Source organism: Orbilia oligospora (genome assembly GCF_000225545.1).
Source record: "Orbilia oligospora ATCC 24927 unplaced genomic scaffold scaffold00215, whole genome shotgun sequence".
Taxonomy (NCBI): Eukaryota; Fungi; Ascomycota; class Orbiliomycetes; order Orbiliales; family Orbiliaceae; genus Orbilia; species Orbilia oligospora.
In genome coordinates, this window is record NW_011645772.1 from 302,191 (window position 1) to 320,179 (window position 17,989).

At 46.4% G+C, this 17,989-nt stretch overlaps 4 protein-coding genes across 4 annotated transcripts; 1 reads left to right on the forward strand and 3 right to left on the reverse strand.

Moving 5' to 3' along the window:
• Positions 1-6,359: 6,359 nt before the first annotated feature.
• On the forward strand, positions 6,360-7,162 carry AOL_s00215g78 (uncharacterized protein; the record flags this gene model as incomplete). The annotated part of the gene is made up of 3 exons (XM_011129280.1): positions 6,360-6,602; positions 6,796-7,044; positions 7,118-7,162. 3 exons carry the CDS (start codon positions 6,360-6,362, stop codon positions 7,160-7,162), a joined length of 537 nt encoding a protein of 178 aa, XP_011127582.1.
• A 797-nt stretch (positions 7,163-7,959) lies between these two features.
• On the reverse strand, positions 7,960-13,793 carry AOL_s00215g79 (uncharacterized protein; the record flags this gene model as incomplete). The annotated part of the gene is made up of 5 exons (XM_011129281.1): positions 7,960-10,253; positions 11,258-13,353; positions 13,418-13,530; positions 13,606-13,672; positions 13,738-13,793. The coding sequence occupies 5 exons, from the start codon at positions 13,791-13,793 to the stop codon at positions 7,960-7,962; spliced, it is 4,626 nt and encodes a 1,541-aa protein (XP_011127583.1).
• A 945-nt stretch (positions 13,794-14,738) lies between these two features.
• On the reverse strand, positions 14,739-15,769 carry AOL_s00215g80 (uncharacterized protein; the record flags this gene model as incomplete). Its single annotated transcript, XM_011129282.1, has 3 exons — positions 14,739-14,786; positions 14,881-15,530; positions 15,589-15,769. 3 exons carry the CDS (start codon positions 15,767-15,769, stop codon positions 14,739-14,741), a joined length of 879 nt encoding a protein of 292 aa, XP_011127584.1.
• Positions 15,770-16,193: 424 nt separating this feature from the next.
• Positions 16,194-17,348, reverse strand: AOL_s00215g81 (uncharacterized protein; the record flags this gene model as incomplete). Its single annotated transcript, XM_011129283.1, has 1 exon — positions 16,194-17,348. One exon carries the CDS (start codon positions 17,346-17,348, stop codon positions 16,194-16,196), a length of 1,155 nt encoding a protein of 384 aa, XP_011127585.1.
• Between the last annotated feature and the right edge of the window lie 641 nt (positions 17,349-17,989).

Consider the following 17,989-nt stretch of genomic DNA (forward strand, 5'->3'; position numbering starts at 1 on the left):
ATAAGAGTACGGGGTAGCAGACTTGTCTGTGCGTTTATAACGTAACTGATAGACGTTGTTTACGAGGCTGCAGAGAAACATCATCAGGAAGTGCTACCCCACAGCTGCAACTCCACACTGTCCACGGCGCTAGACAAGGTTCATGGGTAGTCAAAATATACCGAGCAAGGTCCAGGAGGAGTGGCCCCAGACGTTAACTACCACACTCCCCGCTTGGGGATGGAGAATCCCCGTCCATCTTGCATTCTTCTAGAGCTTTGGGACCAGATGTTTGTGAACTCCACGTAGCTTTTTTTCGTAGGAATTCGGTTGTTCTTAGGATTTCTCAGCCCCCCTCTAGATGTGTTCTTAACAGCTATCATACCTTCCTCTTTGGGACTCTGCAAGTAATTTGGCAGGCTATTTTGGCCGATCATCGTGATCTCTTTTTGTCCACGAGGCCATGGGGTAGGGGGCATGGTGGTTATTCCGTTGCTAGGTAGCTATGTTTCTAGTAGCTATCAGTTACATATGTGCTCGACTGTCATCGATAGACATCCCGCGCACTCCATCCAAGCTCGAGCTAAAAGCTCCGGACTGCGGGGAAATCATATCGAAACCCCCCAAAAAAATGCAACACAACCAATAAGAGATACAGTAATCTTGACGGATGAGTTCCCTGATCAGGACTGGTGCATCTGTAATATCATAACCGAAGTGGAGCCTGGGTAGGCATCCACGGCGCGGATACTCGACGGTGGACCACACGACCCTTTGGATGACGAAATATTGTACTGTGGATTGGTAGATCCGTATCCTTGGGCTGAAACTCCTGAGCTCCGGTAGGTTATTTGTTTCGTGGGGTTGTGTAAGGTGTCAATGCTTAACCCTTGGCCTTGTAAAGCGTCTATCCAGAGCTAGCACTCATATAATGCTAATGCTGGAATAGCCAGCTAGTATACATCGATTATCAAACTTTGTTACGAAACGAATAGACTTGGAGCTCCTACTTGCTAGTTAATCTCGCTCGCTTATAGTTTTCCCCGCCTTCTTTTTCTCCATCCATCGTGGTTCCCAGGTATGACCTTTTAAACTATCTGGGACTGTATGTTTATTAGTTACTAGCCCATTCTCATGAACACATACATATACTCAATCTCCTTCGATCTAACAAACCAAAACTTATCAGACCCCCTAGGAACTTACTTCTGGGGTACTTCTGGGCCTCAGCTGACCTATTTCTTTATCCAATAGGCCTCACGGTGATCGATAACCACGTTCGTAGGAGCTAACTACCATAGATATCACCTGGTCTTTGACGTCAATTGACTCGTACTGGAAGCCTGGTCTGCAAATTCTGTCATTTTCCATTCTATTGAAAATAACATTACTCCTCTAAACACCTGATCTCAACGGTCAGCAGTAGATATACATTATATTAACATGCCGTAACGTTGGATTGAACACAAGGGAACGACCTGATCTTAGTCGGAGGTTAGCTAGCGATTTGTTGCATTTTTGGAGTTAAAGTGTTGGCGAAGCCAGTTCCAAGGTGGATTCGGATTCGAGCACTCAAGCTAGCTTCACCGCTAGCGCTATAGCTACAGACTCCTCGATCATACCATACTCATATAAGACCTTCTTTTTGTAGATATATACTCGTATATCAAGATTGAACTCATGTGCGCATTTAATGATTGTTGAGCTTATGGTCCTTCGGTTCATAGTTAAACGTACGGGGCCGGAACTTCATTTGGCCCGAAGCTCAAGTACGTCTGGTCAATTGATCAATGCGATAGACGCAGAACCAGATCGATCGGTTTCCCCACAAATCGACGGACGAGACCACGGAATAACTAGATAATATGTTCACCATTCCTTGACCCTTGCCACAAGTTATATTCAAAACACAAAGGATATTATTTGTAACTGACAATCGAAGGACAATCCGCACCTATAGAAGTGTACTTGGGGTTCGTATATTCGCCATAAAAGTATCTCGCATTGCATAGCTGGAAACGAATATGCATAAATTCTATCGTGTGACATTTCTAACTACCCAAGTCGTCGTAGGCTGTAATTTTTCCTGATTTGTTTTAACATCTGACCACAGGTACCGAAGGTCGATGGTTGACCTGTTCCGAGGAATTAGCCCTAGAGTTTAAGACGTTTTCACGGCAGAGCACTAGTCTCCCATCCAGGCCAACTATATACCCGCGTTTATCAACCCCCCAATCTACCCTGTAGCTATAGGATCTTAAGCTCTCGAGCGGGGAAGCAAATAGGGTCTACATCTAAATTACAGGGCAGGGAGTGCCAATTAATTGGCGAAAAACAAAAATTAAAAACCCCCAACGGTTCACTAATCAGAACTAGCTTTGGTGAACACACGTGCAGCGCCGTTTTGTTTCTGGTCTAGGTGGACGCTAACTAGGTAGATGGAAACGTGAGGGGATGTACCTTGCGTGTAGTCTTGGATGATACAGAATGAGAGGTGCATGGTACAAATTAAACCAAGGGCTGAGTATTACAGATTTGATTCTGGATTTCCACCTGTCCGATATATATCCGTATCTAGTGTCCTAAACTACTAATTCAATATATAATAGCCGTAGTTCTTTAGAGTGCCCAATAGTCCTACAGTATAGTTACACGGTAGAGTGAGTTAATGTATATAGAGTGTACTACACTTGAAAACTGCACAGGTGGTAGCCGCAGCAATACCAGCCGGCCAGATGGGATCAGGTTTCATGGCCGGCCGGCCGACCGTTTTGCCTCCGGATCCTAGTGACGTAAATATTCTAAAGTCTTTTTAGGGACCAACCTGCACCCTGACTACTGAACTTAAAAGACGATTGGCGGCTAGCTAGTCCCGTATACAGCTGTATCTAAAGGTAGAATCTAAGACTATGGCACTGTATCACCAAAAAGCTATGGTAACAATGTGGCCCTGGACACTAGAACACAGTACTTATGGCGCCGGGAAGATGAAACAAGAATATGTATATACCTCTATAGACATAAAAGAGGGGATAGAGTTTTATACATGCGTAATAGTCTTGGCGATCGATTCTATTATTTTAAGTGAAAGTTAAATATTCTTCGGATCCTCGAATATCCGACATATAGTCCCCACTGATCAAAGTGAAGGACTTCCACAATTATGCCAAGCATTAACGGATCCCCCGCAGCGGTTCTAGAAATTCTACATCAATGGTACTAATTAGGTAATTTCGATATTTAAAGGATATTTAAAGGGGTGTATCGCTTGACACGTACGCTTTCGCCCGATATACACATCGGTCGCCCCTATACGTATCCTCAAAGAGAGCTGCCGATATTAGATGCAGGTCAGTAATACATTAAGACATGCATCTTTCGGGCTATATGATATGCATCGGGAATGAATCCTAGTTAGATATTGCACGTAGGATTGAGATCGGGGTTTACCAATATCGACGAATGCAAATGCATCTACCGACGTATGCACCAGCTTACAACCACGGGTCCGGTGACACCACGTACACATCAATCCTTCAACAAACAAAATATCCAAAACGGACCAGTGGAATGCAGCACTGACACATGTCTCGATACCAATATCCCGGGTCCGTACCCGCTTCCTGGGACGGCTTGATACGCCTATGTCCTCCGGAATTAGAAAATAATTCGGTTCTCATGACCAGGCTATGTTAACCCCACCCACACGCTCCCTGGTTTAGGATTAACACTTGAGGTACAAGGATTTACCCGAAAGCTTGTGGTAAGAAAATTACATTCCTAGGTACCTTTTTTGAATCCATAGGGTGGAAAGAATACTGATGACCCGGAAGGGCAACGTTCCGGATTATTTTCCGCTTTCCGTTGAAACCAGCAACTTATCCTTTAGCTTCGGGATTACGCATCGAACCTCGTAGCTGATAGGACATTAAATGTTTTTCCCCTATTAAGTCCTTACTTCTCTAAACTAAATATGGGGCTAAAATTTCCCGGTACGATGTACGAGGATATTAAAAGCAGTTACTCTCATATGCTCATACGAACCGAAGGAAACTGAAAACGGAACAAAGTGTTTCTCGTTAAACAGTTCTTTTCACAAAACGCCAAGCTCCGAAGCGAGGCTATATTGTAAGCTGTATGCATACGTATGATATATATACAATTATATAGGCCTCGTGCTGCATTGTAGATACCCCAGATTGTCTGAATAAGACCCTTTGATCTTGGCTCGATGCTTGCGATCGTGATCGGTTCATCAAACAATCACGGAGTCTTGGCATTTGGATGCTCCACATTCTGACACGAAGAAGTGTCCATATAATGGTAATGTAATTAGGGTAAACGATGAGTAATTCAATTTACGCCACTCATGACAACTGTAGTCGGCGATTTGGGAGGAACAACAAAAGTATCTGGTCCAGGTCAAGTTCGAAAAGGATATAGGACAATTCAAATTTGGCCTTAGTGGGCGACATCTATTTCCCAGCCAAAGAGCCCAACGTTAACGACTTCAGCTGGGACTATTTCATAACTAGGCCAAAAAAACAACCAGGGTTAACATTCACCTTGAGGACAAGTATCTCGTCAGGCATAGACCAGTCCACGCGATAAGCGACGATCCTACAACGGCTCCTCATAGAATTCCGACTGGGCTGAGCCAGAGCATTAAGTGGCTTGAGTAGAATACTTCTTTCGAAATAACCGCCGCTGCTCTTATCCCGATAATCTACCCAACAGAAACACACACACCGTTCCAAACAGAATCCCAAGGGCCGGGCACGCGATCTGCAGGCGATGAATCTACAATCGTACAATATGATATAATATAATGTCTACAACAAAAGTTGCAGCCGGCCGGGGGGTTCCTACCACGAGGAGCGGATAAAAGACCCCGAGGCTAGAATCTATCGAGGGGCCGCCTCCCCTCGCTACCAAGCCGGAATACCAGTCAAATATATGATAATATGAAACCAACAGCCAGTAAAGATGCGGACTAGACTTCAAGCCAAACCTGAAAAGAAAAAAAGGATATGTATGTATAACGGTTGTTTTGCGTTGTGTGTCGTCCGCATTTAGTTACACCAAGCCGCACATCCTGGCCAGGAAAGACAAATCGGGGGCAAATCGACAGCAGCCCTTCCACATCAGGACACGCAGACATGGGACTTCTTTTTCGCTGAAAATTTGCAACCAGACTGCTCTCCATCTTCAGGCTTAAAATCGAGATCTCCATTCACCAACAAGTTGGGATCTCGATCGAAGACGGCACATTCCAACCGATTAGTCTTTACCATCCCCGGCGAACTTTCAGGTGCACATCAAAAAGGAAAGATAGCGGAGAAAACTGTATACGTATACTACCAGCAGTTAACTATCCAATGCAAGCCACAACGCAGTTAATTGCTGTGCATTGCATGGACTGTTCTAAGGGACATTCGCATTAGAGTAGATCAGCTAGCAGACATTTAATATTTGGCTTTCAAAGCTAGCAATGCAGGCCACCGGGGTAGTTACTTATCCAAATGCCAAGCGGGCTGAAATTAGTACGGTGAAATTGAGGATATTGTAAAATCAAAGCCTTGGATTTGAAGTCCATGCCAAGCCCTACGCTACGGAGCCTTTCTCGCAACATTTTCCAACCAAAATCCGCTGTTCGTATCATTTCTCAATATAAAATAAAATAAAAAAATACAAAAGATAAGGCCGAAAAGAAACCGTTCATGCAACTTACTAGCACAGTATCACAATGTTATTGCCTACAGCTTGGTCAAATTTCCCGTATCTGCAGTCTTGTGCTACCGTGGAGAATCCAATATGCCAGTGTTATGCATGAGGAAGGGTCTCACCATCCATCCCGTCAGCGTCCAAATTGTATCCTATTAAGTTGAATTAGAGAGACATACAGTGACAAAAAAAATAACAATGCCGTACCGTTCGTTATCGAGAAGAGTTAGTTAGTTTTCCCTTCAGTGAATTTGTAATGGCCCTAGATGTTTCACCCCACAGCATTCAATTGATGGTTGTGATAAGTGATTCATTATAGTAGTTAGTTTTCCGATAACACCCCCCCTTCGCATGTAGCGGAAAACCGACCTAAATATATATATCCAGCCCTGCGCTCAGTCCGAAGGGAAAAGAAGGTCCTCTTAGTATCGTTTTATTCTGGTTAAGGGACTCATGTAGTTTAAATTCGCAAGCGAATTTCAAAGAGCACGGACTCTATTACTTCACGGCCGTCTGAATCGATACACTCGTCTGTCCTTATCTAGATATATACTCTATCTTCCACATTTTTATCTAATAAAACTCTATCTGGTCTCTTCTATCAAATAGCACAAAAAGGAATATATCCAAAATCGGTCCTGGACAATCAAAAAGCAATGGATTACCTCCTTAGTTGCGAAACGCCCTCTGCGGTCTGCTATATCACATATCTTCAAGCTTACGCTCACGGCTGTCACATCTTAAACCTACCATTCGTTGAACGAATAGCAAAGGTCGACTTTGAGTGTATGCTTCGCAAACGATTCTTCGACGTCGCCTCAGATGAACAAGAGCAGGATATTCTTGATGTAGTTCTAAGAGCCGCGTATATTCCGTTAATGCCAGCTTGGTTTTTCGAGGTATGTTCCTGGAACAAAAATTAAATACTTTGTTTAAAAAAAAGTGGCTTATGGACCCGATACCACGGTTCAAAGAGCTATTACCCCCGCCGTCAATCTGTACTGTGGCGAAGTTTCCGAGAATGAATTGTCCACAAGCTACTATCGGAACGGAAGAGAAATGACCTGTGTATCGCTAACATTCCCCGAATAGCAACAACCAGTTACCCAAACGCGGCCCCTCCGCAAACGGCGGTCTTCACTCCCACGACCGTTCAGAACAACCAAAGCCGAATTTCAAGCCACACAATACGTACACACCTCTCGTATTCCTGCGACCACCCAAGGCCCCGCTAGAACTGCTTTCACAGCTAGTTATCAGTATGCGGCTTCTGTGTGCACAAGTGAGGAGGATAGTAGATCTACATCGGCCCTACCTGCAAAGCCGATCTTTTTGCAAATAGTAAGAAACAACTGCAGGCGATTCCCTAGGAGGGTTCACGGACACAACCGGGACTAACATGTGGATATTGTAGATTTTACGGCTGTTTAATCGAAATTCTCAGGATATCGATATCTAAAAGTGATCTGCAACTTTCTTTCTTTTTCTTTTTCCATCTTTTTCTTTTTCCATTTTACAGTGATGGATTGGCGTTCTTTGGAGTTTTTTCCAACCTTTCTCCTCTCTTCTCTTAAGCCTTTTGAACTTTTCCTGGAGAAGAGCTTCAGGTCTCTTTTACTATATTATTTTCAAGCATGTGTCTACATGGCCTTGGCCTGGGTAATTTTCGCCTCGTTCCCAGAAATATTCCTCAGACTAAAAGGTATTCGGCGAATATTTTTCTTGTTCTTCTCTTCTCACTTACTATATATTCCAAGTGCAAATAAATCTCTAAACGATTTTCGCACATAATGTTTATTAATTCTATTTACCTCGACCTTTCGTTCGAAGGTCTAAACTTACAAAATTTAAAATCAATATGAATATAAAGGGTTTTCTATTGTTCTTTTTGATGTGGTAAAAGAATTTATTCTGTCTTCTGCTTTGATATCAAAGCTTAAGGTAAGTAGGTAAACATGTATTGTACAAGAATCCTTCTCTTAAAAGACGTTAGCATACATCGAAGCACAAGCGCTCGATCATAAGTACCTAGGCCAGTAGGTATTAGGTAACAAGAACACACGCAACCGCCCATATTTCACACAGAAAAACAAAAGCGACGAAAGCGTCGCCATTTTCAACCCGCAAACGCCACAAGAACACCACAAAATGCATGAGACTATACCATGATTACCTAGAGGAAGTAGAAGAAAGAGAAAAAAAAGTAGCTACCCGAGCACCTACTATTCTGACTTTTTGAATTCCTGTTTGTTTTTGTTAAACCTGTAATCCTAAGGCCCCAAATATGAGCCTCTTGTTCCTCTTCATCAAATTATTCAGCTTCTTTTCGTAAGCTTCCGTTTCTTTCCTACTCATGACCAACAGCTTCTCGGCCTCCTCCGCTGTCATGGAACTCTCGGTCATCGGTTTACTATTAAACGCAGATTGAAAGCCAACCATAAGCATCTGCTCGAGAGAGCCTGCGGCTGCGGCAACAGCAGCTGAAGCAACGCTTGCGGGATTGATTGGTGCAGGTGGAGGCCCTATGGCCGTAGACGGAGGGGTTTTCCCAGGCTTTTTAGAACCGGACGAAGGAGAATTTGTAAGTACTTTTGAGGAGGAAGGAATTGGACCTTGTTGTATCGGGGCCGGCTGGAACCTCCCCGTTGTAAATTGCGTATGAGCTTGGGCAAGCTGGCTAGCTGCTGCTGCTGCTGCGGCAGCGGTTTCTGGGGAGAACTCCAAGAATTGGTTTAATTGGTTAAGATAGGCCAATGTGTCCTCCAAGCTCAAATCCGCAAGGCCAGCGGCTTTGCTCGCCAAAGTCTCGGCTAGTGTGGTTGCCAGTTCCTTCTTAGCAACTGGAAACGTCGCTTTAGCCAGGTCGGACGATTTGAACGGAGTCGGTGTCTTAGATGCCCTTTCCTCGAGCCTGATAAACTTCGCTTCTTGCTCTGCGCTTAGTCCCTTGAGCATAACTCCACCAGGTGTAACGATGAGCCGAGTGGTCGCAGCACCGCCCTTATTTGGCTGAGAATTTGAACCTGCAGAAGCGATTGCAGCAGGATTCGTCGTAATCTCAACACTAATCTGATGGTCACCAACATCGCCCGCTGAGGCAGCTACCATGCTAAGTCTCTTTGCAAACTCTGATATCTCTGCGGAATTGATCTCGAACCGATGCTGAAGCCCTACAACTGGCTTAAGAAGTTCGAGGTCCATAAAATCGATTTCCCGAGATTCATTCAGCGCAGTTATGATATCGTTTGCATTGATTGTGGAAGAAATATCCGGCTTATTGGGCTCGCTTTCTGCATCGTTATTACCCGAGTCGGCACTGGCTTGTTCGTGGTGTGCTTCACTTGGAGCGGCAACACTAACACTTCCCGCGCGACTAGAGCGATCATCACGGTGTTCAATCTCAGCCGCAGCAGCAGTAGCCGCGGCGGGACTGATGCCGGTTGGCGTTAGGATCCCCGGAGAAGCTGGCAAAGCGGTTGTCTTGACGGTCTTACCAGCAGCAGCTGCCTTACTTTTCTTCTCCTTCTTCCTAGCACGGGCAACGACCGGTGCATGATCTTCGACGGTAGGGCTAGGGATTGGGGCGCTATCTTTTTCCTTTTCTCTTTCCTTCTCCTTCTCTCTTTCCCTTTCTTCTTTTCTCGCAAGTGCTTGGCGTTCCTTCTTCAACGCTGACTTAGACTTTACTTTCCCGGCAATTGCAAGCGTACTAGATGCGATGGAGTCGCTGCGAACCATTGGACTACTGATACTACCACGCTTACTCGAGGTGGTCGAAGCAGTATCACTGATGAGCTCGCTAGCGGGTGTAGCCGGCCTGGTAACTTGTTTTGTAGCCGTGTTTGCGATAGCAGGGCCATCTTGCAACTTACTATCTTTGTCCTTCCCATCACCCTTCGCTTTGTTTTCTACAGAAGGAGTAGACGAAACAATACGCATAGTGCGGGCACGAGATGTGGGGACTGGAGCAGCAGTCGCCAACAAAGGTGTTGGAGGAACTGAAGATGCAGCGCTTGATGGTCCTGCATCTCCCGACTGGTTGATCGCCGCTAGCTTGAGAATCTTTGGGCTCGCGGCCGCCGGTGACCTAGCAGACGTGGGAGAATGCTCAGCTGTAGCAGCAGCGACGACGGCAGCTAAAGGCGGCAAAGTGGGGGGTTTCGCCTTCTTCCCGGCGGGCTCCTTTGACGTGGTTTTACTAGGGGTAGGAGGCGGGGGCGGGGCTTTAGCCACAGCCGCCATAGTCAGTGTGGCTTGCGCTTTGTCATCCTTCTTCTTTTTAGATTTAGGTTCCGAAACCACGGGCTGCACCTTTGGCGTGACGGGCGTGGCCGCCTTTACCATGGGTGACTTTGCTTTGCCTACAGTTGCGTAATCCAGCAGAGGTGTAGCAGGCAAAACAGGGACATCTTGGGGACGAAGGGGAGGGAGTGCAGATGGCGTGCTAACAGCGGGGGGCGTAGCCGGCACAAACTCTGTTCTGTCCTCTACAAGTTTATCGATCGTCTCGAGTTCTTCTGCGGAGGGGATGATTTCATCAACGGGTTCTACTATGTCTCACAGAATTCCGGATTAGCCTTCTGGGTTTAATTTACGCTCCTCGTTGCATTTGTTCCTGAGATTGTGGGTGGATGGCGGTAGGTCAGGTTCTCATCCAGCATCCGGTCAGTCACAATCAAGGGTCCTGGTCTTCAATATTTTGGTTTCGTCACGAATGGGTTTCGGGAACACAGAAGACAGCAACAGTGAGGGCATTTCCCTACCTATGTTTCCAGAAGGCAAAATCAGAAGAGGTTCATGCTTACGGGACGGACAAGAGCATTTCATGTTCACTGGAAGCCGAAGAAAGGCTAAAAGTGGAGGAAGCGGGCAAAGGAGAGATGCGAACCATGTTGAGGATGATTAAGAAGGGTTGGCTACGTACTGTTTTGAAGAAAACGAAGCATCATCCTTTATATCCATCCTCCTCATTAAGTACTAAACCACTATGGGCAACAGGGTAAGGATAAATAAAACAAGACCACGGAGAACCGTACCCAGCCCTAGGCAAGTTGTAGGGCAGATATTTGCGAGAGAAAACAAAAAAAGGACGAAAAAACAATTGCGATTTTGTTTGAGGAACCGAGAAAAAGTAAAATAAACGCCATGTATCCCTTTGCCGGTCGTCATAGAATCGTAATGATTGAAGATGCTAAGTCGTCAGGTGCTGAATGGGGCGTTGGAAGAAGTAATCGAAGAACGATGCGTGAAAAAGAAGAAAGAACTGCAGATCAGAAATTCAGGCCAGAGGATATCCAGTAACTCCACAGGAAAAGGAAGGGGGGAAGAAGCGGCATCAGAACGAAGGAGAGAGATATATATAGTAGATAAAGGGATAAGGGTGTTATAAAACGAAAAAACTCTATACGTGAACAATGGCGTGTTTTTGTGCTGTCTTCTGTGTCCGGCTTAAAACCCATCATGCCTATGAAGGAACCTATCACTCAAACAGGAAGATTCTATCTGCCTTGCCAACCGCCGGCAGCAGTTTGATGATAATGGTTCAAGTACCCACCTTGTTGATTATGACCAACGAGACCGAGTTGATGCTGCAACGGATGCTGCTGAGGCCCAAGACGCGACTGAAGGATCGCAGGATCCGCATCTTTACCCATCGCCATTTCAGCCTGGCGCTGTAACCTCGGGACACCTAGAAGGGAGAGATGGGACTTACGTTTTCCAGCGCCGCTCCTCATCATTTGCATCAAGTCCTGGCTCTCGCTCTTAGCGTGACCAGGCATATGCCCAATTTGCTGGTTGTTGCTTCCCATCCCGCCTCCGCCGAGCCCGAAAGCCGGGTGACCATAGAGCATCAAGTTTGGTGGCGTCTGCGCAGACTTCAGACCAGGAGGCGGTCCTTGAACGTTTGCATTAGAACCGTTCAGACCATATATCTGATTCGAAAGCAGACCTTGGCCAGGCAAATGTTGTTGCTGTTGGAGGAGTTGTTGGTGATTAATCTGTTGTGGTGGAGCTTTGATTCCATCAAAGTTGTATCGGCTTGAAGACCGAGTATGTTGCTGTGTGTGATGTTGAGGTAGTGTCTGACCCAACTGTGTCTGTTGCATCAAGCCCTGGGAAGCCGACAATATGTTTTGATGCTGCTGACTAAGTGCGGAACCAGGGGTCTGAGTTCGTGGTCCCTGGACCTGGGACTGGGGGGTCTGAATCGTGAACATCTGGTTTACAGTTTGCCTTGATTGAACTTGTTGCGAGATAGGTGGAAGAGGCTGCGGAGGCTGCGGAGGCTGGACCGGAACTTGCTGATGCATTGGTAGGGGAGAAACATGTTGGGCTTGTTGGATCTGGGCCTGTGAGCGGATGCGTTCTTCCTCGATTTCTCGCTCACGCTCTTTCAATAGCCTCTCCCTCCGCTTTGCTCCACCGTATTTGTCGATCAAAGGTGGCATCTGTTGGATTTCCTCATAGTCTTCTTCGCTCAGCATCGACTTATCAAAGCAGAACCTGAATTTACCAGAGGTGATGCGTTTAACACATTCCGCCAACATGATCTCAACCGGGTTTGCGGGTGGAGCAGGCGGGTTTGCGGGTGGAGCGGGTATATTTGCGGGTGGAGAAGGTGCTCTCGACTGTGAAAGTTTAGGTTCGGCACTCTCAGCCTTGCTCTTAGGACGACTGGCGGCCGCATCGCTAGATTCCGGACTGTCGAGGGAAGTAGGCCCGATAGCTGAAACACGGCTCGCCGGGCGTTCTTTCGCAGTCTCCTTCACCACTCTTCTGGGCTCAGGGGTTGCCCGCTTTTCAGGAGGGTGAGTCCGTAAGATCGTTCCTTTAGTAGGTTTTTCTTCAGGTGCATTACTGGATTGGTTGTTCACGGGAGTTCCGGTGCTTCTAGCAGCCCAACTGGCGGACGACGGCAATGCAGATGATTCTGAAGGAGGAGGGGATCCATGATCCTGTACGGCTGGAGATTTTGATGGTTTGATACTCGGATGATTTTGATAAGTCGGAACTCTGACAGGTAGGGTCGGCGTTGATTGTGCAGGAGGTGCAGGGGGGTGGGGATGGTGGGATGGTGCAGTACTCTGAGAGCTCTGGGAGGTTGAAGTGGATGGCGCAGCTCGTTGGGACGATTGGGCGTTGAAAGAAGAGAGATCTTGTCTCGTGAAGGAATCAACTTCTTCGCCCTGCTCGTGAAGGAACATGCAATTCTTATTCGGACAATGTTCGTTCCGGAGATATGCAGAGCAATACTTCGTCGTTCCGTAAGTCGCCCGAAGGATTCGATCACCATTCTGGCTGCCATCAACAGCCGCAATACACTTCTCCGCATCCTCTTTTCGCGCAAACGTGACATATACACCCATTCCAGCACTTCTTTCCGTCGGGGCCTTATCTGCGGTTCGCTTGTTGACAACGATCTTCTGGATCTTGCCATATTGTCCAAAGAATTGGTCGCCACGTAACGTCTGGAGTAGATCTTCTTCCTTAATACGAGGATTCAGTCCGGTCACATAGACGAGGTTCTTCTGAACAACACGAAGGCCTGACAAGTGTTTGCGGGTTGTCTGCTCGAGCTCGCGCTTCTGCAGTTCTTTTTGCTTCTGCTCCTGCTTTTTACGCGATTGTTTCTGCTGTTCCGCCCGATACCTAGATAATTCAGCTCATGTCAGCTCCTGAACTCGATTGGATGGAGTTGAACGGGACAACACACTCTTCTGGTGAAACCTGCTTGAATTCCATTGTAGCATCGGTATATTCTCGCCGGCAGGCCGGACACAGGCCGTTCAGATTCTTTCGAATATTGTTATAGCAAAATTGGCAGATCTTTTAAATTTCAGTTAGCGAACTACGGGGATCAAAGCCATTGTTGAATGGTAATAGGTGCCAACTGTATCGTACCTGATAGCCACACGGGCAGGGCTTGAAGTGCTTGTCTGAGAGATCGAATTCTTCGACGCATAACGGGCTAGAGAGCCATGTCAGTGTATGTCCACAAGAAATAGGCTGATAGATAACGGGATTGAGGCGTACCAGTAGTCGTCCGAATCGTCTATGAAGGTATCTTGCTGTGCCGTTGGAGGAGCCATGATAGACCGAAATCGGATGTGTTGTAGATGTATGTAGAAACAGAAACGAACGAACCCAAAGAGAAGAGATATTGGGTATCGAGGCTTATAGAGCAATGGAAGTACAAATATAGGGAATATAGATGGTGCTGTGGATGTGCTAGTAGTCCTTTTGAGGGAGTAGAATCCAGAAGGAATTAACCGTGATGGAAGATCGGTTATAAGGTCCAGTTAGCGGGGGTGCAGGGTTCCAGGTAAAGGTACTCAAAAGTCGAATATTCGAATAGGAAAGAGGGAAGATGACGGGTAGGGGGACTAGGGCGATGATGGGAGGGGTTTTGAAGCTGGAGATATTGGAGGATGATAAATGATGAGATGGCAAAGGTCGAGGTAGCAAAATGAAAATGGGTGTGGATGTTGGCAGGAAAGATGCAAGGAACAAAAACTTTGACCGACAAACACGCTCCACACACAGCACAGCACAGCACACAGCTCAGGCACAGGGACAAACCGCCTATTATTATCAGATCTCCTGACTAAGCACCCTGCGACTGCCCCTTGGATACACACGGGTGGGAGTTATGGCCCGCTCGCCCTCGGGACCACCGAAGCTATTCATTTACATGCCCACTTGGCTTATCGGAGGGTGGATCGGGGGCTGGGATGCTCCATCTATATACCACGTGACCTTCGGGACATTCGTGACATTCGTCCCCAGGCTCAAGACTTGACGACTTGGAAGCTAAGGGTATTTCGAGAAGACTCTCGAACACTCCGACAGAGGCCGGGACCTATTCGGATTATCAACTTGGCGGATCAAACAATATACACATAATATAATAGTTAGATGAAGTATGTACGAGTCAAAAGAACCACAATATACAGCAAGACCGTTCGTGCAATATACACATCCGAACGGACGTTCAATCAAAATTCGGTTTAATTTAAGCCAGCTGCGTTTATAATTTACTTCTTAGGCGCCGGTTCCTCTGGCTTTGGGGTTGGTAATTTGAACTGTGGTAGAAGAAAGAAAAAGGAAGAATAGTTAGTAAGAACCCAGATCAACCCTAACCATAGTTCTTTATATAGGTGGATGAGTGATACGTACCGAATCAGGTGTTCTATCCTGTCCCGGACCAACTTGTTCCCACGCCGCTGTACCGGTCTCGAAGTTCCTGAACGCCTGCGTCATCTCCAGAGGCTCATATACAATTCTCTTCTTTTCTTCGTCCCATCTGATTTCGGTATAGCCCGTCAATGGGAAATCTTTCCTCAACGGATGTCCCTCAAACCCGTAGTCCGTCATGATTCTTCTTAGGTCGGGGTGATTCGTAAAGAAAACGCCAAACATGTCGTAGACTTCACGCTCGTACCAGTTTGCACCGTCGTACAACGGTGTGATCGAGGGCACAGGCGAGGTTTCGTCTGCATAAGTCTTGACTCTTATCCGAGAGTTATATGTGACACTGAGCATGTTGTAGACGACCTCGAAACGGTATTGACGGGTAGGGAAATCGACGGCAGTGATATCCGCTATCATGGTGTATTGCGCAGCATGGTGGTTCTTAAGAAACGTGAAGACCGGTATGACGGCCCGAGGTGGGATGTAGATGGAAAGCTCGTCCTTCCATACAGAGTACTGCTGGATGAACTTGGGAAGACAGGACATGAGATATTTGCCATAGGCATGCAGTTGCTCAGACTGGGTGGCATATTTGTCGGCAGGGTTGACAACTGGGGCTCGTAGTTCACCAATTGCTATTCAAATAACCTTCGTTAGACCATATTCCGTCCACAGTTGATAAGAAATACATACGAGGACGCTGCGCCGCTCTCATATTAGGAACTGGATCCTCTGTCGCAGGCGCTGCGGCTTTGGCAGCGGAGGATGAGGCGAACTGTCGCAAGAGGTTTCGTGGAGCGGGTCGTAAACTCGACGAAAGTGCCGACAGCGACGACGGTCTCAGCGACCGGACGGGAAGACGTAATGAGGCCATTGTCGGAGTAGGAGGGATGGAAGATGTATCAGCTTCCCAGGGTCCTCGTCATTCGAAGTATTGAGATGACTGCGGGAGGTTGTTATGCTGGCCAATGGAGGTTCTTGGATTTCCAGCCAAATGTTTGGTGTTGACGTCGAGATTCATTTTTGGAAGGTTGAGCCTAAAGCTGCTCTGCTAAACTCCCAACATCTTCAACACAAAAATGTACAAAACCCTAATACATTGCATTCATACTCAAAACATGCATATGCAGTGTAGTAGATGGGTATCATGTCAAATATAAATATCATAGAACCTGTATTATAATTTATGTCACTAGCATATAGCGCCGGTAAATTAAGGGGCTTAGTTACTAATAATAGGTAAATAATTACTCAAATATAAGGTATATAGAAACAAATATGCAATAACCAATACATCATCACCTCCAACTGCCCCTCCAGAAATGCCTCAAGAAGGCCACCTCATTCTGCTGTTCTGAATTTGTTGGTGCCCATTTGGCCTGTGGAAGGAGCAACAGATCTCCGAATATCTCTATATCCCACATGGCCGCATACTCTGCATCAGCTACTATCCTCCCCTCCTGCTCATTGATATACTGCTTCACTGTCCTCGTCCACAGCCCGGGTCCTGAGACATTCAATATTGCCATCGGTTCGTACCACAGATCACCAATCTCCCATTGAACACTCCCATCATCTTCTCTTGTATCATTAATGACTGACGCCACCAATTGTTCAATTGTACGATTTATGACCGGATGGCCCGGTGCCGCCATAACAGTCCACTGTAAGAACTGAACCGCATAGACAAGGTTAAAGTTATCCAACTGCAGGTCCTCCGGAAGACCTGGATCAAGTGGGAGGGTACACTCGATCCCCACTACGATCCCATAATCCCAAAAGTCATCAAACCAACTATCTATTGGCCTACGGCACATCGTATCCATATCGTTATATATCCCCCCATATTTGTATATGACCAAATATCTTAACAGATCGAAGGCAATAATCCTCTGCTGGATCTCCGTAAAAACCTTCACAATATCCGGACGATGGGAGTACTCCTTCCTGACGAAGAGTTCAGCATCGACATCAGAGAAGACGACGTGTTCGAACTCCTTATTGAACACCTGCCAAGTCATCCATCCTTCGCGGACATAATCATCCTGTCTCCAGACATTGGTGAGGTCGATTCGATTCTTCCATTTCTGCCAAATGATTTTCGGAATCTCAGTACCTTTGAGGAAGCCGGGTGGTTCTCCCGACTTGAGGATCGAGGGTCGAGATTGTGCAATTTTCTTCGGGGGGCCACCTCTATGAGGCCTGTTGGCGAACATACTCCCTGCAGGAAACCATGCCGTGGGGCCACCCGGTGCTGATGTATTCAACGCCGATATATCGGCTTTACTGGACAGCTCGGTAACCCTTTCGTTGTTGTCCGGGTATTTTGTCTTGTAGACACCGGTGAGGCGAATTCTCGCAGCAGAAGGCGAGAAGCATTCTTTCAGCATCACAAAGAGAGTGAAGATAAGGACGACGAGCAGAAAAAGGTCGAATTTGTTACGGCGAATCATCTTGGTGGTAAAGATATAGTCCGAATGTCTCGAAGGATGCCGGCTAATGTTGTGACAGGCAGCATAGATGTAGAAATGATTGTGTGTGTACGACTAACAAACCGACCCCAGACGATTAACATTTTGCGGTTGTAATTGCAGCACTGGGATATTCGATAATCGGATCGATCTGTCGAGCACAAGTCAAATTAAATGTGGATACTGCTTATTAATATCTCGCATATCAATGTAAAATCGTTCGCAGGTAAACGTTTGAACGTGGGAGCGCATGCCGATCGATCTAAGCTCCATTTTTAGAATAGCAAATTTATAAATTTAAACTGGTCCTGCGGTACGTATACGGCTACCGGTCCTAATAAGTACTAGGTAGCGATATATTAGACATAGGGATATGTACCCAGGTAAGTCTCGTGGACCGTATAGATACTTGCTTATTAATATCAATATCCTGTGAAGCTTAATTTCGAAATCCTAATATTCAAATGCTGTTAGCGCATGGACATCAATGAATTCAACTCGATATATTATTAATCTAATCGATCCCGCTGTAGCTAAATCAGACGTTTTAAATTTTTGCCGTCGAAAACCCGTTCGGGTTCTAGCGCAGTCAGGCCGGGGCCAATCATGAAGTCACCAAATTG